We start from the raw sequence: 27,538 nt of genomic DNA, 5'->3' as shown, positions 1-27,538 counted from the left end.
CTCCTCCCAGCGCAGGAACAAAAAGACATCTGAGCTATGTGGATGGTGAAGACAAATCACAGCACTTTGTGGAGCGGACACCGCGCTCCGGTTTCACAGAGTCTGTGACAGGCGGAGCGGCGCGCTGTTTTTACGCATAGCCCCCAGTCCTGCGGGGCATTGTAGACATTGTTCAGTAGCTGTGTAGTAGACTCCTGAGAAGACACCGGAGCGACACAGTCTCTGATAACTGGATACCTGAGTCCGAAGTAAGACAGCTTTTTTAAAAAAGGGGGGGAGAGAAGCGCTTGGAGACGCGGACTGTGGCTGCGTAAAGGCGTGACGCATGGACTTTTTATGATTAAGAACGATGTTTTGAGCGACTCTTTACGGTTTGAACTTCTCATTCAGACTTTAAGAGCATCTGACGCGCAAAAGAAGAAGAAAACAAGACACTCCTGCGGTTTCGTCCAAAATTAGGGGACCGCGGAGACTTTCTCCTTGGACGTTTTGATACTGACTTCTCTTTTAAAGAGACGCAGATCATGTTGTGAGAATTCTCCCGCGGTGTTATTTACTCATTAACCATACAGACTATTTGGAGGCAAGACCGAACAGGTTACTGGAGGTAAGGAGAGGGGAGTCATGCCTGAAAAACTGGCTTCATTTCATTAAACGGTGATTGGACGTGAGTCAGCAGGGAGACCGCACGAGTAGCTGATTGAGGAGAAGCATTTTTTACACTTCTGACTGTTTGACTGCGTGTCCTTCTTTCTCCTTCGCCGTGTTGGAGTGTTTATGTCGCTGCAAACAAACTTCTGCATAATTAGGTTTTATATAGGCATGCGTCAGCCAGCTGTAAAGTTTTATTTTCACTGACCTGAATAGCTTTCTGTCTGCAAAAACGTCTATCCTAACAAGTCATTTGGTCTCGTATTCTGTCTTAAAATACACATTTCTTTAAAAAAGTGCTAACTTCACTCATTCCAGGAGAGTTGGGGGTGTTTTAGGAGTTTCCTTTGAGACAATGAGACACGATTCATTTCACACAGGCATCTGGTTTTATTTATTTTTTTAAAAGATTCATTACATTTGTTTAAATATGTCAAAAGGTGTGAAATGGTCTCAGATAATGGTGATATTTCACTCAACTTTAATATCCATCGTAAAATTTGAGATATTTTTGGATAATCTGACTCAAACTCGCAGGTTAACAGTCTATATTCACCATCCACCCTCTGTCTTCTTGTCCAGGGTGCCAAGAAGCCGTGACAGGACACCGGCCAGAGAGAAGAAGGGATTTTTTTTTTTTTTTTTTTGGCCGCGTAAAAAACGAGGAGGAGGCGCCTCTCCCGTTGAAGCAGAACCGCTCTTTAGATGGATTCTTCATGTTTGCTTCAGCCTCAGTGGAGACAGCCCGTTCGGAACACTTGCAAGCCGTGACAGCAGCAAGGTGTAGCGAAACATGACGCATCGCGGCGGCGTATGGATAGCAACAAATATGAGGAGAAGCGGCTCACCCGTCCTCTCCGTTGCGCACTTGGAGCAGAATGCGCACAGGACAGCTGGTAAGGCTCCATTCAGTATCTATAAAGTTGTCTGTGTATGGATTTAAGACAGCGGCAGTGTTATTGAGAGGAATATTGCTGGATATCTTTACGCGTAATGTTGCTGTGAGAGCAGCTCTGCGCTCTTGTCTTCATGTTTGCTGTGACAACAATGTTTGATGTTTGATTTCTTTTCACATCAGTGGCTTTTTTTTTTTTTTTTTGAGCTCCAAACCTTCACTTGACTGCACGCACCTGCCAGCTGTTTTTTGGCTCCTCTGGCTCTGGCTCTCAGGGGTCACTGTGACCTGGATTCAGTGTAGGACTTAATTTAGTGTTTACTGGGAGTGTTAGTGAAATGCAGTCTGGGAAGTGTGTTTGTTCTCTGTGTTTTTATTAACGTGAAGTTCTGGGGATTTATGGTCTGGAGCGTTTACAAGGTGCTAGAAGGTGAGTCTGAATTATGGAAAAATATAAATCAAAGTGACTGAGATATTGTGTGAAGCAGTGGCAGTCAGGAAGTCTTCCAGTGTGACCCTGTCCTGCGGTGGACCGCAAATCTAAATATCAAAGTGCTGGGCACACACACACACTCAGAGTCATGTTTCCATCACTTCAGAGGACATTGCATTGACTTACATTCATTTCCTGGAGACCTACCCTAACCCTACCCATGATGACGACTTACCTAACCCTAAAGTCTTCGCCCTAAAGTTTGATGAGTTACATTCTGAAAACTTGCATTTTGTCTCCATAAGGCAGGCTGTTCCCAATGTGAGTGTGTAAACAGATTTATGTCCCTAAAAGATGAGTAACGCACGTCCACACACACACACACACACACACACACACGCACACACACACACACACACACACAGCTGCACCCATTTCCCCTCCTCTCCAGCACCTCTGAGGGGATCAGGGGCAGATCAAGTCCTTTAAGCTTCAGGTGTTTTGACGTGCTCAACGTCAAGCACATTTCTTCTCGGTTTCAGATGAAACTGTGTTGATTGTTTCAGCTTTGTGAACGAGAGGCTGGAGATGCTTTTTGCCAGAGTTTCCACTGACTCTGATCTTTTTATCTTTAGGGCACTCACAGTTGAACAGTTCTGGGTACTTTCCGTCCCACTTGGTGCAGTTTGTCAGCATTTGTCTACTCAAAGATGTATAAGAAGGTAGATGATGTGTCATTGAACTTTCATACTCAGTCTGTGACTCAATGGCCCACTGACTCACTCAGTCATGTACATACCATGTTACTCATGCACACAGGCTCATTTTGAGGACTGCAGGCCTCTGGGGCCACATTACAGAAACTCCCTATCTTAAGTCTCGAATTAAGATAAGAAGAGTCTAAGATTGGATTTTTCCCAATTTGGCCTTTCAGCGGCAAATCCAAACTAACGTTAGGAATCTTATCTTAATTCATCCTGTCTCATCTCAGGTTAGGAAATCCTAAAGACTCAATCCAGCATTGCCTTTAAAGTTTTATTTCTGTTACCTAGCGACCGATACTACTTTTTTCATCTCGCCGAGCTAAACAACTGTTGCAAAAGTTGGTTTCTGTCATTGAAACATACAGAAACATATGAAAAATGGAGAAAAAGCAACAAATGTCACTTAACTTCAAGTAGGGCTGAACGATACAGCTTAACAATAATATCATGATATTATCAGGCTATTTCACAATATATGATAACAGTATATATCTCAATGTACACATTTTATTTAAAATAACATACCATAAATTCTCAAATTGTGCAAAAGTAGTGGCAGTCTTGTAGAATATGATGTATTGCTGTAGATACCCAACAGTACGTTAAGTAGGGCTGGGCAATATAGAAAAAATCAAATATAAATATTTCTGACCAAATACCTCAATATTGATATTATAACATGATTGTAGGGATGATTATTGGCTTCCACAAAATATTAACACAATAAGATTTTTGGTGAATAATCATCAGTAACATGGATATAATGACTCAGTGGCTTAAGGCAAATAACAGAGCATATAGAACAGTTTGATAAGTTCAGAAAACTTATCATCACATGTCATGATATAACGATATCCAAAGTCTTTTGCCCAGCCCTAACTTCAAGACAGATGTGTTAAAGGTGTTGGTAACATCTGTAGGGATATTCAAAGATGTTCTTTTGGGGAAATTTACAACAATGCTAACTTGTGAGGTAAAAGGAAAAGAGTGGGCTAAGATAGAAGACACAGTCTCTACTGTATCTGGCATTCATTGTGTAAAAACAATAAAAGAGGAGCCATGTGGATTAAACAAGTTAGCTAACACGATTGTTCGCTACTGTCAGTGAAGACCACCATTAGCTGCTGTTAGCTAACACTATTATTAGACACTCTTAGCAAAAAATACCTTTAGCGACGAATAGCGAACACTACCATTAGCAACTGTTAGTCTTCGCTGACAGTAGCCAACAGTAGTGTTCACTACCATTAGCCTCTCTTAGCAAAAATACTCTTAGCTGCTGTTAACAAACACTACCATTCGCTACTGTTAGCAAACACTACTGTTAGCCACTGTTAGGGAACACTACCATTATCTACCGTTACCTAGTTAGTAAATTAGCTGCTACTACAGGTGGAAAAAGTGCCAGTTTAATGATTATCCTAAAGTTGGGAGAGTTTAATTAAGGTTTTGGGAAGTTAGGATGTTTGTGTAAAACACATTTCATATCTTCAGTTAGGATGGGAACATTGACTTAGGAACTGTTCATCTTTAATGGCTTTTTTCTTAAATTAGGTCCTAACTCTAATAGTCGTTATGACACAGTGAAGACAGGATCTGTAAGTTAGGATGTTTCTGTGATACGGGCAGTGATATTCAGATCTTGCTTTGGTTTTCTGTCTTTTTTCTCCTCCTCTTTCTTCTTCATATTGAAGCCGTTGTACTTGATGAATCTGTGTTTGTGTGTGTGTGAGAGAGAGAGAGAGAGAGAGAGAGTCTTAGCATCAGCTGAGACATGTCGCACATCCTCAGCAGGCGTCCACCACTAAATGCCTGTAAAATGTGCAAAAACATGTCGTGAAACAACCTTGTTTTTCTTTGCCCGTGTCGTTGAAAAATCTCCAGTTTGCTCTCAGGCCGAACATGAGAGCGTCGCCTCTGCCTCAGGCATCTCACACTCCCCCGTCACGCTGCCACAGCTTTCACTTCCTCCAGTCAAAGGTCACGGGGTCAGCGGCCCTGCCGAGGGTCAGGTACGGCGGGCCGGCGCGCTCTCTTTACCAGCAGCCTCCTGATGTGTGGTCTGGTTTGTTTTAACTGGCATGTGGCTTTACGAGAGCTAGCGTGCCGTTTGTTGGTGTTATGGGTTTAACTCTTTCTTGTTCTCGTGCTGTTCTGTGTCTCACAGAGAGCCAGTTAAACACACATTAATTAAAACGACAGAATAAGTTATCATTATTACCACTCCTTTATGTCGAAACATCCTCATAAATATATTGAGAGACACTGTGGCTGTAAACAGGCTCTGTCACTGTTTGTCTCCCTCGTCCAGTGGTCTTCATTACTCACTAAGCTTCCAGCTGCACAGCCTGATACTTCAAATATTACTTTTATGCATTTCATTTAAGACTCTGAGATATACTGAGGATAAAAAGAAACGTATTTTTAGAAAAGATAGCATCTTTGTCTTCAAATTTGCCAAGAAAAACAGAACATCTACCTCAGCCTACAGCCAAGAGGTATGAATTTGGTAAAAAAAAAAAAGCAGAAAGGAACAACAAGTTCAGTTACTTACAGAGCTTAATAAACATTCAAAAAACAATACAGGACAATATTTAGAACATGTTTTTTTCTGACCTTGTCTTCTTTTAGCCAATTTTTTGCCTCAATATATACTCGCTATACCAACTGAAGTAAAGCTGAAATGCAGCAGCCTCACCTGTAAATAGCCTTTCTTTTTGTTTCTTAGACTCTTTATAACCAAATGAAAAACAAATAAACAAACAAAACATATTTAGCGATAGTCAAGGAAAAAAAGTCACTCACTGAGCGTAAAACACCCTTCACGTTCACTCCACAACTTTCTACTGTTTTTCTTAAATCTTACATCACTACAGAGGCTAATGTTTGAGCAACTTCAAATAAATATTCAGATCAGCCAAAATCTACACTTCATCTTCACTACGACATTCATTAACTTTAACTGAAAGATATTGATAAATTAGGTTAAAGTCAAGTTAGCCTGCCTAAATGATGCTCTATACCATAACCTACTCAAAGCTAGCTAGCTATAGCTAGCATGAGAAAATGTGCAAATTCATCTGTGTTTTGAAAAAACTTCAACTTAAGTGAAACTTTACAGCTCAATAATGTTATTTGTAAGTAATAATATTTACCAGCTAAGACTGAAGGGAAATTACTGGCTGTAACTGATTCTCCTCTTTGTTCTGCGTCTTGTTCTGTGAAAATGTAAGCTAGCACAAAACGTAGCCTGCATGTTCAGTGTCTGTATTTCATTTTAGTTACTTTATATACTGCTAGCTTAATCTAAAATAATGCATCATAAATTATTAATTAGTTAATTTATAATTTGTGCAATCCGAATCTGCAAAGTAATTAGTAAGTAAAGTTAACAGATAAATGTAGCGAAGTAAAAAGTACTTTTATTTACCTCCAAAATGTAACGAAGTTGAAGGATAAAGTAGCTTAAAATGGAAATACTCAAGTAAAGTAGCTCAAAATGTTACTTTTTTAACTTTTTTTTTTTTTTTTCACTTTTTAAGACTTTTATTTTTACTGCAATATACAGTAACCAGTTCCAAATATCTAGTATTCTAGTAATTCTAACTGTTGGACTTAGTCATCAAGTATATATTATGTATATTATGAGAATATAAGCGAACTAAGCGATGGTTGTATTGACAACTAAGTAAACTAGTTTTAAAAATCTGAAAACATTACTACATTAATTACACTGATAGTTTTTACAGTAAAAAGTTTGTTTTTTTTTCTGCTGAATGAATCACAGTGTATTGTCAATTTTCAGGATCAGTTTGTAGGTCGTTAAAAGACAGAATCAGATCTTAAACTGTTCTATGAAAATACACACTAGAGCAGTGTTTCCCAACATTTTCCACTGGGGACCCACTTTTTTAAAATGACAAACCATCGTGAACCAAATCAAAATGTTTTCACATGTTTAGGCCCATTTTTCAACTAGTGATCAATCTGGCATTAATTTTTCTGCTCCTTAATTAGTTGTATGGTCCATAAAATGTCAGAAAACAATGAAATTCAATTAATTAATCCTGTCCCAGTCTTGTCACTTGAAAAATAGATCCAAACACGTGAAAACAAGTTGAGGGCACGGACATACATATGTTCAGCTAGTGATCAATCTGGCAATAATTTCTCCACTAATCGATTAGTTTGTTTGGTCCATAAAATGTCAGAAAATGTTGATAAAAGTCTGACGATGTCCTCAAATCTCTTGTTTCATCCATAACTCAAAGATATTCAGTTTGCTGTCAGAGAGGAGCAAAGAAACCAGAAAATATTCATATTTAAGAAGCTGAAATCAGAGAAATTAGACTTTTCCACAATATTTTTATTTCCTCTCAACAAGAAACCAATATAGGACATTTTTAGCCTACTTCATTAATGAGACACAATAAATACATACATATATACACTATAATATACACATTTTAGACACTTTATTAAAGGTGACTGCAGATATACATCTTAAATTTGCAGAATTTCTTCCACAGTCTTTTATTTATCTGGTGACCCAAATAAAAGCTCCTGTGACCCACATGTGGGTCATGATCCAGTGTTTAGGCATGACTGCTCTAAAGAAACAATAATGACAAAAACTGAAGACTTCTAAAAGTCTTGACTCGAATAGAAACTTTCAAGGGACCTTAATGCAAAAGGTGAAATGTACAGATTGCTTAATCGTGGCACCAGAGTCGAGCGTTTTGCTCCTTCGTTCTGCAGCAACTTTAAACGCTGTGAAATATTCAGCCATTAAAGCAGAGCTCAGGCTTTCCAGATTAGTATAAATCTGTCGTTAAAAGATGGATGTGCGTGGTGCGCAGGGGAGCCTTGTCTTCATCTGTGTCTCGGTGTGTAACGTTACTCGGGTTGTTTTGTCCCAGGACTAATGGAGAGAGTGCAACGGAGAGAGATTGATTATGCAACGTGAAGTGCCACAGGGCAACTTCAATCTGGAAGTGCTTAGAGTACGCAACGAACCACAGTGATTCCTTCAGGGCAAATTGAAGGAGGCATGATCTGACAAAAAGGAATTTCAATTTGTTAGATGTATTCCTTCAGACAAATGCTTCCCATGCTACTTCTGTTTTCTGTGTCCGTGCTTTTGTAGCGGCGGACAATCTGGTGTAAGTACGCTGGGGGAATAATTTCTGTCTCTGATCTTGAATTGTTTTGTTGTTGTTGTCGAGCACTTTGACTTCTTCGAGTTCAAACAGCTTAAATTATTTAGAACAAAGCAGCACTTAATACTTTCGGAGCCGCTGATGAAACATAAAGCAAAACTCCTGTCCTTATCGGAAAATCTCCCTCTTTAAAACAACTTTTTTCTCAAAATACAGAAGAATGTTAACTAGCCCAGCGCAGTGTTTGTGTCTGTGGGAGCGTTTTTTGATACAATAAGCCGTATTCTCCCGAAATTAGCGGGTCAGATTCATTAATCATGGCGTCTGAGGGCTGCTTTGAACTATCAGGCCAGGTCATTAAACCCAGCCTGTCTGGGGCACGAGCGGGCGACACGGAAACACTTTGGAGAGCGCTGGTTCGCCCACAAAGACACACTAATAATGACCAGTGTGTGTGTGTGTGTGTGTGTGTGTGTGTGTGTGTGTGTGTGTGTGTGTGTGTGTGTGTGTGAGTGTGGGCTTAATTTGGAGAAATAACAACACGAGATGGGAGCAGGGAAAGGTCGCAAGGGTGGGAGAGGGGATTTCAGTGTGTGTGTGTGGTTCTGTGTGAAAGGTGAGGGGTTCTGTGTGTGTGTGTGTGTGTGTGTGTGTGTGTGTGTGTGTGTGTGTGTGTGTGCAAAGTCACTTTGTTGTAGGAGTATCAGTTTTACACAGGGCTGGGATTAAAGATTAAATTAAAAACGTATTCTGATACATTCAGCTGTAACCATTAATCATTTAATCAATCGACTGTTTTGATAATCAATTCATCATTTTAAGTCATTTTCTGAGACAAAAATTCAAAATTCTCATCTTAAAAAAAAAGTAAACATTTCAGTTTATTAAATGTGACAACAGCAAATTGAATATCTTTGAGTTGTGGACATTTTTTAAAACATTTCCAGCATTTTTTGAAGACCAAACAAGTAATCGATTAAAGAGAAAATGATCAATAAATTAACTGATAATTAAAATAAACATTAGTTGCAGCCCTACTAATTACCTGTTAAAAATGTCATCAGTAACCTAATCTAGGTATCAAATATTTGAAGAGGGCGCGATTGATGCAACACTGATTGGGAGCAAATAAATTTCGGTGTCGATATATCAGCTGATATTCTTTCTTCTGAATATAGAATATCTACATAAACACACATTTTTTGGCAGCGATCGCTCAAAAGTGGTTAACGTTTGTGACAAAGATATGTAATGGAGGCAGGATATTTTACAGTTCATCCAGAAACTTGTCCAAAATGACATCAGGGCACTGAGACGGTAAACTTTCACCAGAACTTTTAATAATTATAAAAAAGTATGAGCAGAAGAAACACAAACAGAGCGAAATCTATGTATATATTTAACTTGAATTAGGAAAAATAATCAAATATTCATAAAACACTGTGAATAAAACTAACAGCTAAAAAACGATCTGCATTAAAAAATCTTTTCATATAGACTCATATCAGAACATATACTGATGTAGACTGATATCGATGTGACGGGCCAATATTAGGCCGATAATATCATTTTCTCACTAGAGGCCATGATAATTCACAGCTGTAGATAAACTGGTTTCATTAAGAGCCAGACACACATTCGTCAGCTGATATTACGGCAATAACTTTATCAGTCTATACTGGTATCGTGTGAACGTTATTTATTTTTTTTAGTTTTTAGCTTTATAGAAAGCATTTCATTTGATCATTTTTCTTACTTATTTTTTCTATTTTTTTTTTATTTATAGTTATTTATAATTGTTAAAAATACCTAGTTCAGCATTTCATTGTCCTGGCTGATATATTGATATCTGAATTTTTTGCTGCCTAATATCAGTATTATATACCCTGTATATCCTTCATTCCCCATTTTTACTAGATTTATCTGTAATCTGATAATGTCTGATTATTTTTTCTGTACCTGTAATGAATACAGTTAGTTTTGTTTTGTATCCTAATTGCACCACTCTGTTACATGTAATCCATAATATGTAATCCATTACTCCCCCAAGTCTGGTTTTACAAAGTGTGTTTTAAAGAAAAAAGTAGAAAGAGAAAGAAAAAGAAATTGAGATTTGCTCTGCCTTTAATGCGTTTGTGTGTTTTCTATCTGTTCCTCTTCATCCCTCTCCATTCTTTCCCTCTGTCCTCTCTGCGGCCTTTTAAGCGCCGCCGTCCTCACAAACACCGGAAAGTGAAATCCTACCCTCTGATCATCGCTCCAACACGGCTAAAATGTGTTCCCATTTAAGGTGAGGCTCACCCAACCGCTCTCTGTGTGGCTTCCCTTTTAAAACCAACTTAATCAGGCAGGAATTTGGGTTATTAGGGTCAGGGACACTGGGAGACTGCCTTAGCGAGAAGCAAAGTGAAGAAGAGCGAGACAGCGAGGACGCAGATGTGTCGCATCAGGAGGCTGTCTTCATCTCGGCGCTCATGGGAAAACGGGCCCCGTGCAGCAGACGATGGTGTCCTGTCTAATTTACCTGATCGGGTCACAAGACGCTTGTAAGTCTGTTGCATCGTGGGTTTCTGACTAATAACTGCACATTAGCTGAAGTTTCCAGTGACCCTGCACACTTAATCTTGTACATTGTAGAAGTTAAAGCTGATGTGGAAAATCCTGCAGCAGGTTCATTACGCTTCCTTTCTGTACTGGAAACTTACTGCACAGTTTCAAAAGCTGATGCAGGTTTTCAGTTGTGTATTAAATGTCTTATTTTCATAGTTGGCCATCTTTCCTGCTTCTGTAGTAACACTGTATTTGCCGGTTATATTGTTAAGATACTAATACAGGTTTTAAAGCTGCATTAAATTCATGTTTGTCTACTTCTGGGCAGCGGAGCGAGCTGTTAACACAACAGAAACATAGTCACAGAGGTAAAAATGTTAGAAAACTACACATCCAGCAGATGCAGAGCAACTTTAGCATTCATTTGGAGTCGCGTTTGTGTCCAAATGAAAAACACAAGTCCAATATTCACTCTTTTTTAGCTCCAGTTTTGGTCTCCAACTCCTAAAGGGGAATACCTGGTTCTTTAGCAGCTAAATGATCCACTGTATTCACCTGATAGTTACTAACTTCTGTCTGTCTGCTGTTGCTAAAATGCTCCGTGGAGCTGAGTCGGGTGAGAACTTTATGAGGAGTTTGTCATTATGAATAACACACTACACAGTTATTTGATCCATGGTTTATATAAAAATATGGATTAGTGTAGCTTTAAACGATATCCCAAATATAATATGTGATATAATGTAATAGATTTGGATAATCTGATGAAACTGTTTGCTAAAAAAAAAATCTATTTCCGTATTATTTGCACTATGTTCTGAGGTATTTGCAATTTCTTTGGTGAGCACCTTATCAGTAACCTGACGTGTCAAATGGTTTGTTGCACAAAACCATCTGGGAAGCCATTCATAGAAAGTGGAAAAGGGCAAGCACTTTCAAACAACACTTGGCAGTTGATTGGATGAACTTCAACCAATCAGATCAATTCACTGAACTGAAGCTGCCCAGAAGAAGATGTAACTGATATAACTGATGCTATCACAGTTTCTACGCCAACATCTTCCGTCAAGAGCCGCCATTGTTTGGGCGCCATGGAAGCGTCAGACAGTATTTAGTCTGTCGCTTACTCTAAATACGCTACGCTGCAAACAGCCTGCAGGTAGTCTGTGTCGTTTGCAGGCTTACCTTTATCACTGGGACTGAATCTAAAACTCTATCAGAGCAGAGGCATTTTTCCTTCTTACTAGTTGATCCTGTAACTTGATCCTCCAGACGCCAGGTTTATCGTCTCAGCTGTGCTGCCCTGTCCACCAGTAGAGAGACTGACCTCTAGTGGCCTGTGCAGTGCACCTTAATAGAAAGAGGAGCGTCTGTATTTTTGACGGTATTGAAAATCACAACTTCAGGATTACCCTGGTACACTGTAATACCTTTATACAACACCTCCTAAACCTATGGGACACGAGCACCCGTCTCCTGGATAAAAATCCTATATTTATCTCAAATCTTCACAGACTTTTTTGCTCTTTATGCTACATCACCTGACATATTTTATGCAGCTGAACTTTGGTGCATGCACTGCACGCTCTGTGACAGTATAAAGTTATTTGTACACACACTGAAGAGACTGGGCTGGGTGCCACTGTCGAAATGTCACAAAACCAGCTCATCACATAACCTAAGTATGACATGAGTTACTTCAGGTTGCCTAGTGATTGTAAACCAGTTTAACTTACGGTAAATGATGCACTGCCTAAAGAATGATTATAGTTCCGCTTTTCTTGCCTCTTAATGAAACGGTATTGACAGATTGATGGAAACAATCACATGATGAGAACGAAGCCAGAAATCCCTGCAGGAGTTGACAGAGTGCTTACCAACAACAACAGCAGCTATTATATAGCAAATATACCAGACAAGTACTTATTAGTCCGGCATGTAGAGGACCAGAAATGTGGCATCATGAAAGCCAGTGTTTTATTTGTTTATTTGAAACCAACCTGCTGGGTGTGTCTGAGACATCTGAGCAGGTGAATCAACATAGGATCATTTCAGGACTGAGGTCATGCCTGATTGCATGATATGTTAGAAACCACAGTCATTTTGTTAACCTCGCCGCTCCATTTGGTTGTCAAATTCCTGGACATCCCCATTATAGGTCAGTCAGTATCCTCTGCTGTGACCTCTAGCACGGCCTCGGCTCTCTGGGGTTTGTCTTCAGCCGCAGTGATGCTTCACGGCGAGCATATGTTGTCTTTATTAGAGCCATGTGGCTGAGACGATGACAGCAGCTCTTTCTCCGTCTCTGTCTGTTGTAATAACGCCGTCGGGGTCGCGGCTCGAGGTTAACGCGCTGGTCACAGATGACACTTTTACGCCCCGTGGAAACGTGCATTTTATTGAGTTTGTTGTGACCCGCTGATCCCGGAGCTTTGATGACCTGCAGTTAACTCTCCACCGCACCTTTGGCAACTTGAACCTGCATGTGTGAGGGCGTTAATCCAGAACCGTTCCACTTCAAACACATTGTTTCCACTGAAAGTACTTCATTTATCCTGTTGTGAAGAACCATTAGACACGATCCTCCGGAGCTCCACTCTTTGGTGTGAAGGCTGCAGGGTCGGTGCAGTAAATCACTAATCACTCAGGTTTATCATTAGGCAACCAATAAGTTTACCTCTAATAGGTACTTCTAATGAGGTCCAGGTTGTACTGTTTAACCCTACAGGCAGAACTTGAAAGAGGTACTGTTCTCCATAAACTGTAGCTAGTTAACCCCGCACAAGCAGAAAATCAGCTGGATAATCACCATAATAGTGAAAATCTATCTTAAAGCTACTTTATTTTTTTTCTTGTTCATTGTTTTGCTTCTTTGCAACCTGGGGGCAACAAGGCGCAAGCAGATATTACCATCTTACAAAGTGAACATGCAACAGTTGCCCATTTACCATAAAACGTCATGACTCGTTCGGAGTTGTGCTTCTGTCCACCTGTGCCGTTGTTTTCCTGTGAGGAGAGGAGCTGCACCCAGCAGGCAGAGGCACTACCCTTGGCATTCCTGCTTCTAATAGTTCCATTGTATTCGCCAGTTTAATTGCTCAGATAATAATAGAGGTTTTAAATCTGCATTAAATGAATGTTTTGGCTACTTCTAGGCAGCAGAGCAAGCTGTTAACACAACAGCAACACAGCTGCAGAGGCAAAAATGTTTTGAGTTTTGTTTGTGTCCAAATGAAAAACATTAAGTCCAATATTCACTCTCTTTTAGCTCCATTTTTGGTCTCCACCAACTCCTAAAGGGAAATACCTGGTTCTGTAGCTGCCAAACGATCCACTATATTCACCAGCTTGTTACTAACTTCTGTCTGTCTGCTGTTTGGTTCTGAGCAGGAACAGTAGAGGTGGTTTATCAGAGCTTTTTCACTGAAAACAGTAACCAAATAAGTTTGATTTAGGAAGTGAAGCTGCAGCCAGCTAGGTTGAGGCACTACCCTCTGCAAAGCGCACCGCTCAAAACTGCCCCCAATCACCACCCTCAAACTTCAAATTATCTCAACTTTGACTTCAGTTGCCGCTGACCTTTCAAAGTGCATCCACTGAGATAACACCTACATGTGACCACACATACTGTACAAGCAGGGAAGGGAAACGGTTCAGAGTTTCAGAGTTCCTCAAACTGTATAACACAACATTAAAAGCACCACAATCTTGCCAGGAAATGTAAAACACTGCAAAATATCAGCTAAAAGACACTTCCAGTCATTTACAGTGTTTTGACCATGGAAATCAGTCAGTCATGAGCAGTACTAGATTTTTTTTTCTTTCATGTGTCTATTAGTTGGTGACCAGTGTGTTGCTAGGTAGCCAGTTTCTTGTCATTATTAGCTGGGGATTGCTGCCGTCATCTTGCTAGCTGCAGTTGGCAAACCGACCTGCAGGCTTGTTTGATTCTAGGCGAGACGCCAGATTTATCTTTTGGGTATTGAGCTGAAAAAGTTTGGGAAACCCTGACTCAGTCTATGAAAAATCAAACAATGGTGAAAAATGCCAGCCATAACTTCCCAAAGCCCAGCGTGACATCAAATTGTTCCTTGTTAATAGATCAAAATATTGTTAATGACAAAGCTAACATTTTGATTTTATAGCAGGTATACTTGCCACTGTGTTCCACCTTCTTAGTGTAGCATGTTAGCATGCTAACATTTGATAACTGTCACTGAACTGAGTATCGGACTCCCTCTGAAATGTTGACCTGATGATGGCGATAACAGAAGAGGTCATTAATGTCAGCAGGATTCCTCCTCCTGGGGACCTTGAACATCTGCACAAAATTTCAAGGTAATCAGTCCAATAATTAATAATAATATTGGCGGACCACACTGCTCGCACGGCTTAAAGTCGGTGAATTGCCTGGTCGTTTTGAAGACCAAACCCCAGCTCAGCCTGGTTCATGTTATTCACCTCCTGACAGATTATTCCTCTCAGTTTTCCTCCCGTGTGTGTCTTCTGTCTCGTGTTTTACTGTCTCTTACTGGCCTGAAAGACTCTCAGACACCGACAGACTCATATGTTGTCAGTGGGTTAATAAAACCTCCTGGAGAGGGTGAGGTCATGCAGATTCACTCCTCTCCTCACCATCCTCCTCCAGGCTATGTAGTGTCCACATCTCTGATTACCTCTGTGTGTGTGTGTGTGTGCGTGCTCAAACTGTGTGAGAAATTTGACAACGACGGGGTGTATCTTGTGTGTGGCAGAGAGAGGATTATGAAAAAGGAGCAGCAGACAGAAGAGGCATGTGTGTGTGTGTGTGTGTGTGTGTGTGTGTGTGTGTGTGTGTGTTCGGGGGTGTTTGGGTGTGGGGGGCCTCCCCACCTATCTGAAGCGAGGCATGGGAGCCGCTATCTGTTTCTCATTTTGCGGGCGCTCTGTGGTTTTCCAGCAGTGACAGGCCTCAGAGTGGAAACTGGCACTAACGAGCAATTACATCCTGCCTGCCTGCCAGGGATTATGGGATTACAGACTGACCGGGCTGCAGTCTGCGCTCTCTTTCTGCACTCTCATTTTGTCATTCCCTCGCTTCCCCGTGTTCACCTTATCTCTGCTTTTAGACTTCTCCCATTCAGTGGCTCAATTATCTTTTTCTCATTTCTCTCTCCCCAAGACGGTAACCCATTCTCTATTTTTAATTCTCCTCGCTCCTATCATGTGATTTCCTTTATTATCTCATTCTCTCCATCGCCCCACCTCCTTCGACTTCGTGGCTGTCTCACATAGTTAAGGCGCGCTGTCGTTAACTGCTGAACAGTGAAATTGTTTTAGTCAGAAGAGGGCAAGAGACCACATTTAACAAGAGAAAAAAGACATTTAATGTATGAAGCTTTAAATGAAGCATGATGAAGATGAGAAACAGGAGGAGATGAGAGTGAAGGCAAACTGCAGGAAAACAGAACTTCTTGACAGCATAATACTGTCTAAAATTCTGAATTTAGTTTGTTTATGTAGCTTAGAGGTGTACTCCGGATATTTTGTGGTGGGTTTTATGAGGTATTATTGATAGTCAGCCTATTATCTACAGTTTGGAAAAGCAGCAGAAGTTTGAAGCTAAGCAATGAACAGCTGTGGACAGGGTCAGCAGCAAAACATATTTTAGCCACCAAAATAAAAAAAAAAATCAATATCAGATTTAGTGCATGCAATAATTAGAATATATTCACCGCTTTATCTCTGCTGTCACACAGCCTTTTCCAACAGAAACCAGAAGCCAAATATCCCTCTCTGCAAAGCAGCCAGACTTCATTAGCAAAATCTATCATTTTACCCTGCAGAATTATGGATGTGCTGGTCTGCCGCTGTCGCACAATAACACAAACAAACTAACAGATGGAGGCAGCAGTTGCCCTGCAATTCCTGTTTTCTGCAAGATTGTTGCGTGCCACGGTGTCTGTGTATTGTTATACTCTCCTGTGCCCAGGTTCTGCCCCTCCCCCACCATTGCAGGTTGCAGGTGATTGGCAGCAGGTGCAGTCACTCTGCAATCAAGACCCAGGGTGTTAAAAGCCTGGAGAGTGGAGCCAGTCAGGGCCAGTGGGCTGTTCGGCAGACTACAGTCTGCGAGTCTCGTGGTGGTTGACAAGTGCTTTGCTAGCGCTCTCAGCTAGTGAAGTCACTTGTCTTTGTGTTTCATGTGCCGTGTTAACCTCCATGGTTGGCAGGGGCACTCGTTTGGGTGACCCCATGTACTTTGCTAGACCTGCCAGCTAGCAAAGGCGCTCGTTGTCTTCAGTGTTTGTGTTCTTGTTAGCCTCCCTGGCTAGCACGGACACTTGTTGTCTTTTGTGTGTGTGCTGTTGTTGTTTAATTTAGTAGATTAAGTTAACCCTTTTGTTTTATTTAATTTGTTAACTGAACTTTACACATAATGTAATAATTTTCATTCCCTTTTCTCACGGTTAAAGTTATGTACTGTTACACCCCTCATCCCCCAGCCCAACTTGGGATGTGCTGGTCTGCCGCTGTCGCACAATAACACAAGCAAACTAACAGATGGAGGCAGCGGTTGCCCTGCAACTCCCGTTTTCTGCAAGATAAAATGACCAGTTCCACCTATGGAGTTTGGTTGGTTTGGAGAGAGCGTTTTTTTTTTTCGCAGTTCCCCATTGGAAAAGGTTTCTGATGGCAAAGTAAAGTGGTGAAAATGTTCTTAATATAGTGAACGTTGATTTCTTTTTAGACCTTTTTTTAACGCCCACCTTTCGTTGCAATCACCAACTCTGGTTTGGTCGAATTAAATCCTTGATTCACTGCGTGAAAAGAGTGCAAAGACTCTAATTCTGCAGGCTGTTTAAAAGCGATATATGCATCCGATAGCCCAACCCTAGTGGCCGCTGCATCTGCATCTCTATCTGCTGTGTTTGGGACATTTCACTGACCCAAAACGTTGGTATCTGACGTCCTGATGCATTTATGAACAGCTCAGACAAATTCTACTGACTACCTTTAAAGCTACTTCAAGGAACTTTCATATTTTGGTATTTTGGAGCCCCTGTAGACAAAAGTGGTAGTGTGTCCATGGTAATAACAACAAAATATAACTGTAACAGAGAATCCAACCCAGAGAACGTCCCAGAGGACTTTTCTCAGACTCTTCACTCAGATAAGGTTGAAAAACATTCAACAAGTCTGAATGTGAGGACTTGTCGTTGAAGTCGCACGTATGACACATTCCTCAGAAGACATTAAACTTAGTCAACAGAGCGCCAAAAGCAAGATTAAAGGAAAGTTACAAAACAGGTTTCCACTCTGCTCTGGATGCATATATGCAGAGCTCTGGGGCACGTCTAAGTACAGCCGATATCATCATGCTACGTTTTGTGGGACCTCCGCAGGTTTCTCCGTGTCTGGTAGTGATCAGACGGCTCTCCTGGTGTTCTGCTTCTCTCTCCTGCATCTCCTCTTACACTGCAGGTGTCTTTTATTGAGCCAGCGGTGATTTACTGTACCCTTGTTTTTCTCCTCGCTCCCGCAATCAGGCACCGCGGCAGTGACAGGTTAAAGCTGCAGGTCAGAACATTTCACGTACGTGCACACGCAGCGGGGAACAGAGCGCGTCTCTAATAGGAGGTCATTATCGGAGACGTTTGGCTTTCAGAGGGAGGCCAAACACCAGAGAGCTCAGAGCTTTTTTTTTTCTTTTTTCTTTTTTTTACAAGGTGAGAGGTTTATGGAGGCTCTGTGGGCAAAGCTCAGGTCTGAGGATGTAATAGTATACAGTAGGCACCAGGATCACTAATCAGAAACACATTTATTATGTTGGCCTGCTTCTTTTCTTAGCAAAACGTGTCTCTGTTGAAAATAGCAGCATTAATAAAAGTCTGAATTTCACTTTTGCTTGTAAAATGGAATTATTGCGCAATTTATACAGCCTAACAAAGGCTCCTCTTCGCAAAATGTGTAACCGATAATATGAGTTGTAAATCTTTAATTTTGTGTCTTTAAGGCTGATTATTTATCATTGTGACAGACTTTACATAAATGAGTTTGGACAGTCTAAAGGGCACAAGGAAAATATATCCTTGTTGTCCATTTGAACTACAGATTAATCTGAAATAAAACTTTTATGGTGTGTGAAAAATCTATAACCACAAAATACCAATATCAAAAATAAAATGGCCTTAATAAAAACTTCCTTTTATTTTACGAGTTAACGTACAAATCATTATAACTTTAATCTGATTTCAATGAGATTTAGGAATAACTGTGTAGACGTAGCCAGTCTTCTACCTGACGGTCTTGTTTGTTGTTGTACGTCACACAGAGGCATCAGTGTTAAACTGAGACGGTTTCATAAGCAGTTATAAACACCTTCTGGTAAGTTCAGCCACCTCAGATCATGAGTAATGGCGTCAGGAGCTGCAGAAACAACAGGTACATCATATTCTACAACAGACCTGTGCAAAATGTGGCCTGGGGGCCGGATGTGGACTTTATTCACTCAGCGCTGCGAACTGAAAACGAGGCATATCAATGAAAAACTGGAGAACCAGAAACATCTTTGATTGAATGTCTTCCTTCAATAATGTGTTACACATCAACGGTTAAAAAGTAAGGTAACACTTGAATTTCTAGGTCCCATAATTTCATGGTAAATAGGTGATAATTGCCAATTAACATGTTTGAAATATCTTAGAAATTACCTACAAATTTCATGGTTAATTATGTGATGATTAGCAGGTACCATTTTCATGTAGCTGGTGGTAATTACAAAGCAACATATTTGAAATTTCTCTGAATTTACCTGCAAATCACCTAAAATTTCATGGTAAATATGTGACCATTCACAAGTGTCATTTTATGCAAGTATGTGTATATTTCACATATTTGAACTTTCTTTGAAATTAACTCTGAATTTAACATTTTACTTGGTGATTATCGCCCACTACTGTACATGAAAACAGTACTTGCTAATTATCTCATAATTAACCAAGAAATTTGAAGGTAATGTTTAAGAAATTTCAAATATATTACTTGGTAATTAACACCCATTTACCATGAAATTATGGGACCAGAATAACTAATACTCTGAGTAGTTTCTGAGATGAGTATTTTGTACTTTTACTTAAGTATTTTTCTAACACCAGTACTTTTACTGTACTTGAGTACAGATTTTCAGTACTCTTTCTACCACTGCCCTACAGTGACCACGAAACTCGATAAAATGAGAAAGGCCGTACGTAGAGTCAGTGTTTGATTTGTCCATTCTGGGCTACTGTAGAAACATGGCGGTTCAACATGGTGGCCCACTGTAGATATAAACGGCTCATTTTAAGGTAACAAAAACACAATGATTCTTATTTTAGGTGATTATACACATATGAAAACATACTTTACTTTTACACACTGCACCTTTAATATTGAAGCTTTAGTGCGTACTGCTGCTCAGTGCACATGATAATCAGTGAACTGATGTTACTCCTGCACTTCCAGCCTCTGTTTTAAACCTGATACTCTGTTCTTTTACCTCATAAATATTCCTAAAACAAAATCCACATCCATCCTGTCCAAGCACTTAAACAGTATTTGCAATAGCAGTTTCCAGCAGCAGAATGAGCTGTGGAAAGAGTAGCTGGCTCCAGGTTTATGGGTTGTATTTGCTTCAGGATGGTTTTCCCACTGAACTAACTGTGAACAACAACTGCAGCACCGAGGACCAACAATGCAAATGGAAGGTGACAAGAACTCCGCAGACATCCCGCCTGATGGACAAACCAAAAGGCTTTAATCAGCCAAACAAGGAAGAAACACATGCTCAGCTTTCTAAACACACACATTAAAACACACACACACGCAGATCTGAAACTGTACACACACACACACACACACACACACACACACACACACACACACCATCAGCAGGCTTGTGTCAGTCTGGAGCACTTCAAGGACCAGTGTCCCGCTCCTTCTCTCTTCTTCCTCTCCCCACCCCTCGACTCCCCCGCCCACCTCGTGCCCGAAAAGGCTGCAGGCGTCGGGCTGTAAACAGCTCCAGAGCGCCGGGGTGAAACGAAGCAGCAGACAGGCCCGCGTAGACTCCCAGCACGCTGATCTAAAAGAGGCTAAACACTCCCAGCTGTGGCATTAGGGACTCAGAATGGCACCTCTCCTGAGGATCTGTAGCCCTCCGTCCAGAGACGGAGGGAGACGGAGGGCTGAGGAGTCGGAACAGTTTGGTTTTAGGTTGCAGCGCTGGCGGGACGCTGTCTGTCAGCCAGAGGTGGCAAAAGTACACACAGTCTGCACTCAAGTAGAAGTACAGATACTTCTGCAAAAACAATTCAACTACACATTTAACTTATTTACTCAAATAAAAGTTAAAAAGTACAGGATCTGACGTGTAGTCAAATGTGAAAAGTCGTCCTCTGGAGGACATTTCTACCAGCTGTTTTTGTCCTTCACCTTTTGTCCAGTCAAGTCCCCCTCTTGTTATGTCTTTTGTCGTCTCGTTGCATCCTTTTTAGTCTTGTTACGTCTTTTATTTTCTTACGTTTTTTTACGTTGTTTTTCATTTTCATCTTGCCACGTCTTTATGTTGCTTTTTGTCTTGTCGCATTTTTTATGTCATTTTCAGTCTTGTTAAATTATTTTTGGCTGGTTACATTATTAATACCGTTTGTCATCTTGTTGCGTGTTTTTCCTCTTTCACATTGTTTTTTGTTTTATTATGTCTTTTTCGTCTTATGTCGCTTTAGTCTTGATATGCACTGATGGAAACACCAAAGAACCATCTTTTCTATATCTTATTGTGTTGCAATGAAGCAAAATAATCAATAATTCCACTCAAATGCATTTAAACTAAAGTAACAAGCCTCTTCTGAAAATGTGAGGAGTAGATATTTGTTTTAAATTGCAGGGGGTGAAAGTAAAAGTTGCCAGAAAAATAAATACTCAAGTAAAGTCTACTTGGGTAGAGTAAGAAGGTATTTGTACTTAGTTACCTCCCACCTCCCTGCTGTCTGCCTCCTCGCCCTCTTTTCCCCTCTCCCGCCCCTCAGTCTCCGTTACTTTGCTTTCTCTCGACTGGATCGCCACAGCTGGAACGTGCAGGATTGCATAAATGCATCAACAGGTCTTATCGCGACGTGTGATCTGTAACCTTTTGTCAGTCGTCCTTCTCACTGCATCGACGGAACTGCTGGGATTGTTTCTGAGTGTTAAATAAACATTGTACTCTGCATATCAGTGAGATCTACAAATACATGAACAGCACACACTTGAATACGTTGCTATGGGCGTACAGTGTTGTTGTAGTTCAGCACCAAGATTATACAAAACAACGTGGAGATGACAGATGTGGTTTCGAAGATGCTGGAGGATCCTGTGGGCGGAAAGTTGTTTCAAAAAAATGACTCATGTCAGGTTTAAACAGAGCAGACACATTAGTGCAGAAGTGATGAGTTAATTACCAAGAAAGAAGGTTAAATTCATTTGTCAAAACAGAAATTATAAAGTACTTTACAGAAGGAAAAAGTTAAACTAGGAATATAAAGAGGCAGAGACAGACTGTAAAAACAACAAAAGATTTAAAAGACTCAAAGGAAAGTGGGGTTTAAATTGAGCAATGCTAAAAATCACGTCAAAGCTCACCCTCAAGTGTGTTAGCATGATTGTGCAACAAGTTAGAGACAAACTGAAAGATATAATCAAGATTAAATTTTTTTGTGAGGCAATTCGCTCTCAAAATAAAAAAAAATTCCTTGTATTATCTCTATTTCCTTGGAAACACATGAGGTCTGATTAATGTCTAGAAAACCATCAGCCACATCATTAGAAATGCTATGAAATGTAATTTACTATTACAGCAAGTAGGCCGGCCCTTAGCAACGACGTAGCAACAGAGACCATCTCTCGTCCCTGCTCCATAAACAACCTTGTTACTGTACTCCCTGTAGGTCCCGAAGGTTGTTTGTCCTGGTGACCTGCCGTGTTCACTGGGAGTCTGTTGAGCCCAGTTATGTTGCCTGCTAACGGCAGCTAACAGTTATGGTTAGCTACCTAACCAGTTTCACCCAAATCAGCAAATAAAGAAAACAATTAAGTTGTTCTTCTCTCCAGTGAGGCCTAGCTCCCAGAAGAAACACTCCAGTCCGCTCTGATGAACGGATCTACTTTGCTTCCATGCTCCAACGCGTCATAAGTGAGAAAACGTTTCATTGGACGCAAATTTAATGTGCGCCCTCGAGTGCAGCATGAGTCATCAACTGTTTTTAATCATTTTGAAAAAGAAACTCTGAAACAACATTAGAAATACCCAAGAATATCTACAGAACAACTTTTCTGTCATTGTTGGGCCTGATACCGACATATACGTGACGTAAAAACACTTAAACAACAACTTCGACTTCATGAGGACTTTAGGCTCTTGATGCTCCGACCACCGCCGAGGTTCGCATTTGGGGGGCCTCAAATGAACCTGATGGCCGCTGCCAGCGCTATCCTCCACACTGCACGTACTGTATATAAACATCTGCAGCCGTGACACTTCTTATCACCGGTCCTGCATCTCTGTGGTTTTGTTTGTCTGGGACCTCCGCGAAGTGCTCTCGCCATGCCTGGTTCCCCCCTGCTTGTACCTCTGCCACAGGAATAACCCTGAAGAATGCCTTTGACAAGTGTATCTCAGATGCTGCCTTTTGTTGCCGGACTGGGGCCGCTTCGCATGGATGTATGAACCGACAAGCCGACACCGGCCACGCTAGCTGGCAGCAAACAGTGGCCTTTTACTGAAGCAGCAACAAACACGGCGTCCTCCTGCATTGAGGACGTGATTTATGTGACATGTCGACCCGCTCGGGGGCCCACAGGGCAGTGTTTTTTTTGTTTTTGTTTTTTTACAGTATCTGGACAATTGTGAATGTATAGACATCATATCGCCCGCATGTTGTGCCTTTAGTTTATGTTGCCCTTTTCAAGAAGAGGTCTGGGAGGAGGAAGGTTGACAGAGTGAAGCCTTGTTCTTGTTCTTACATTCCTCTCTTTCTCTGTCTCTCCAGGTGGGACCAGATGGAGGGTTCGGAGGAAGGATAGACAGGAGATTACGTCTGTAATGTCAGCAAAAGCCAAGGTTTGTCAGGAACGGACGCCGCTGCCAAAAGAGCACCCCGAAAATATCCTCTCCTCCTTCTTCTTCTGCTGCTTTTTCTTCCTCCTACCTTCTATCACTTCTTCTGTCCATCTCGTCCTCCGTTCTCTCCCTGTTTTCCCGTTCACTTATATGAACTCACCATCTCTGCAGCCTTATCGTTTTTCATTTCCACCGTACAGGCCACTATAAACCAGAGGCTGAGTTATGTGTAGATATAAATTGTTAATGAAATCCATCCCCACGAGGCTCAGAACTGAGCTTTCCATAAAACCATGTCAGTGCCGAGGCTTTCATTGCTAAATTATAAACCAGTGGACAAAGTTTGATCCGGGCTGGAAAGAAAGCAGAGTTATTTGACTTAAGTATTACTGAAGACTAAGTGAGATCACTTTTGATGAAACAGGCTTAAGACAAAGTACTCCTGCAGCTCATTTGAAGGGCTTTTGAAGAGCTGTGTGTTTTATGTGCTCTTATAAGTATTATCTCATTTTCTTAATCTGTTTTTATATCTCTAAAGCACTTTGTCAATGTAGTTTTGTTATTAAGTGTCTGGTCGCCATGAGAGCAAAAGACCAAACAGCCAGTTTGTCTGAAAGAAGAGCCAACAGCAGAAGTCTGTGCTACTCTGCTTACCTTTCTGGAAATAGCTGAGAATACGTCATCAAAAGTCAACAAATGCGCTTATTTGCTTTCTTTCTGAGTGGGATGAGAGAGATATCACGCTAAATGGACTCAGAAGGGGCTTAGCATTAAGATTGGAAACAGGTGGAAACATCTGGCCTGGTTCTGTCCAGCAGCACCTCTGCAGCTCACATTATATCTCGTCTGCTAAATATGATGTTCAAACTTCATATGGCGCAAAGACATGAATAAGATTGCTGTATAAAAGAAAAGAGCACACAACAAAATTGTACAGGTCTTGGGTGTAATTCTTGCCTTTTTAAAAAGTATCTAAAGGGATAGTTCACTCTAAAATGAAAATATAGTCATTATCTACTCACCCTCACGCCGACTGAAGGTTGGGTTTAGTTTTTTAGTCCACAAAACACTGCTGGAAAAAAGGAAAACACAGTTGCAGAATCTCCCAAAAATTAAAGTGACCAGTTTTCAAATGTTAAAAAAAAACTACTGAAAAAAACATACACTGCCTCCATACTGCTGGTCTGGTATAATCCAAGTCCAGAGCCTCAACTTGCCCTTCACTTGTGCACGCACATCGTCACAACACACACACCCACTTCAGACGGTGTGCACATTGCATCTGACCATGGCTTCAAGCTAAGGATCTACACAAATTGTTTGGGAGATTCTGCAACACTGTTCTCCTGTGAAATTACAGCAATGTTTTGCAGACTAAAAAAATAAACCTGACTGGTCACTGTCCTCCGGTTCTGGTGACTCAAACATGTCTGATAAAGCTGCCAAATGGAGCATCCGTGTTTTAGGTCATAGTGGTGTTTTTTGATGATGCCGCTGGCGTGTTAGAGCAGAGAAAACAGCTCATTTTTCATGACTTTGAGACCAAATTTATATACTTAGTGATGTTTTTAATAATTCAAATCTGTCTCAACACATTTCTGTGGTGAGACAAACTTAGAACACATATTTATTGTTGCTCCACACAGATTTTATCTGTTACAACTTGTAACGTAACAACAGAGTATCATCATGTCATCATCAGTTATCCAAACTTCTGACAGTTTGAGCTTTAAACAGGATCCTGTGACATTCTTGGGCAGAAAGGATTAAGAAAATCCTGCGGAGCTGATTGGTTGACTTGCAGTGTGTTGGCTGCATTCAAAAAAAGTTGAGAGCTTTCCATCTCTGTGCAAAATAGCAGGCACATTGCAACACATGTGCAGCACGACAGGTTTTGAGTGTCCTTGTCGCGCATCTCCATTAAAAATAATGAATGTGCTCATGCAAAAGATGCAACATCTGCACAGGCCCTTACACTACCTACACCAGACAAACAGACAAAACATACAAACTTAGTGGCTCACTGATCAGTGCAGTGGAGTATTTCACTTCTAGAGTCATATTTCCCACAAGAGCTGGTAGAGACCAAAACAGAGTTCAGAGGAAAAGTAGAACTTGCGTTTCCCAGGTGCACAGAAAAAATTACTCCAAATAAATGCTGATGTGTCTCTGTGTTTGAGACTTGTAGACTTGTAATTAGTTACTTTCCATGCCCTGGTGGAAACTGTCTGTTTGGACAGTAATCCTTAGCTTCATCATGCTAACTTTTAGCAAATCCCCCAGATTTCCTCTTGTGACCTACCATGTGACTTCTGTGTCCTGTAGGTGCTGCTGTGGGTGCTCCTCTCTCTGCTGCCTCTAGTGGACGGAGCTCACATGACAGCCGGCGCTGCTGGCGTGGGATCAGACTCGGGCCACGCTGTGGGCCTGCTGGGAGGCCAGGAGGAGCGGGAGCTTCCTGTGACGCTGCCAGAGGTGGTGGAGGACGAGGAGCAGGAAGGCGACAGTGACCCTTACTCCACTTGGCACGCTCTCTATGGTACTGAGGCTCTTATGAAAGTTTAATTTACGGCACATCTGCCTCACCGCCACGGTATTAGAGGGTGTGAGCCTGGTGATCTGCTTTGTATCTCAGTCTGCAAAATATATTTACATGATTTAAAGTGTGACAAATCATTTTAAGTGAAAGGTAGAAGTGAAATTGCACATTTTGCAAGAGAATCTTTTAAATTTTACATTTAATAAACTTGAATAAATGAAATGTGTGTATTAAAGTTAAGATTAGTTGATTCCACTAAATTCCTGTATGATTTTCTTTACATTGTGTTCTACCACTCCTCTTTCCTCTCCATTTCAGACCCCTTTGTAATAGATGAGGTGGACGACCATCCCAGTAGTCGCTGGGCGGGGCGTTCTCCACGCTCCTCTGACCCCTCAGAACCTCAACCCAAGGGATCACCAAAGAAAAAGAAGAAGAGGAAGAAGAAAGAAAAGGAGGAAGAGGAAGAGACAGGAAGAGGAGTGAGAAAGGGTAAAGGTAAAAACAGGCAGGCGAAGCAGAGCAGCAGGGACTGCCGGGTCGAGAAGAGAGAGATGAGGGTCCGGGACCTGGGACTGGGGTTCGACTCGGACGAGATCGTCCTCTTCAAGTTTTGCGTGGGCTCCTGCCAGTCCTCAAGGACAAACTACGACCTGGCGCTGAAGGCGCTGCTGGAGAATGGCTCGCTTCCCCGGCGCACCACCCGCAAGGTCAGCAGCCACCCCTGCTGCCGGCCCGACCGGTACGAGCCGGTTTCCTTCATGGACGCCCAGACCACGTGGAGGACCATCCAGTCGTTATCAGCCGCCAGCTGCATGTGTATGGGCTGAGGGAGAAGGTGACGAGGAGGGGTGTCACCCATCCTGAACGGAGAGGGGTCAGGAGGCTCAGTGTGAGGAAGGCCTGTGTACAGGGAACAGCCAGAGGGGGGCGCTGTTACACACACACAGCAGAGGAAGTGATGGAGGCCACTTGTTGGCTTCCTGTGGTGTATTTCCTGTTGAGGAGGAAGAGGTCTGGGTGCTGCTGGACGATGGTGGTCAAAACGAGAGACTGAGGGGGAAGTCATCAGCGATTCACAGTCTGGATTTATTGTTGCATCTTCAAAGAGAGAATTGTTTTCAATAACTAATGCAGAATACTCCAGTTATTACACATAAGAGACGCTATAGACCCTTTAAGTGCCGACATCATGACTATGTCACAGCGTTAGCTGGAGGCAAAACAAAGAAAGAACTGGAGACAAACACAGAACCAAGCGAAGGTTTCATCTCGTTGTGTTGGTGCCAGAATCAAAGTAGTAACGGCTCAAAAGTTAGATTGTACACCAGCTGCCACGTTCAAAAAAATACAAAGACAACTACAGCGACATCCAAAAGCCAGAGAAAAATCGGTTTTAAAATTGCAGTAACTACAAAATCTATATAATA

The 27,538-nt window shown here is 41.4% G+C and overlaps 1 protein-coding gene across 1 annotated transcript; it reads left to right on the top strand.

The window, feature by feature from the left end:
* Nucleotides 1–86: 86 nt before the first annotated feature.
* artnb (artemin b) lies at nucleotides 87–27,538 on the top strand. Its single transcript, XM_084732405.1, has 4 exons — nucleotides 87–1,547; nucleotides 23,499–23,569; nucleotides 25,895–26,108; nucleotides 26,427–27,538. The coding sequence occupies exons 1-4, from the start codon at nucleotides 1,445–1,447 to the stop codon at nucleotides 26,936–26,938; spliced, it is 900 nt and encodes a 299-aa protein (XP_084588531.1). The 5' UTR covers nucleotides 87–1,444; the 3' UTR covers nucleotides 26,939–27,538.

The sequence above is a fragment of the Lutjanus erythropterus genome, chromosome 12, assembly GCF_056507025.1.
Source record: "Lutjanus erythropterus isolate fLutEry1 chromosome 12, fLutEry1.hap2, whole genome shotgun sequence".
NCBI classification, from domain to species: domain Eukaryota; kingdom Metazoa; phylum Chordata; class Actinopteri; order Lutjaniformes; family Lutjanidae; genus Lutjanus; species Lutjanus erythropterus.
Note: the sequence above shows the minus strand (reverse complement) of the source record. Positions and strands in the feature narration are given on the sequence as shown.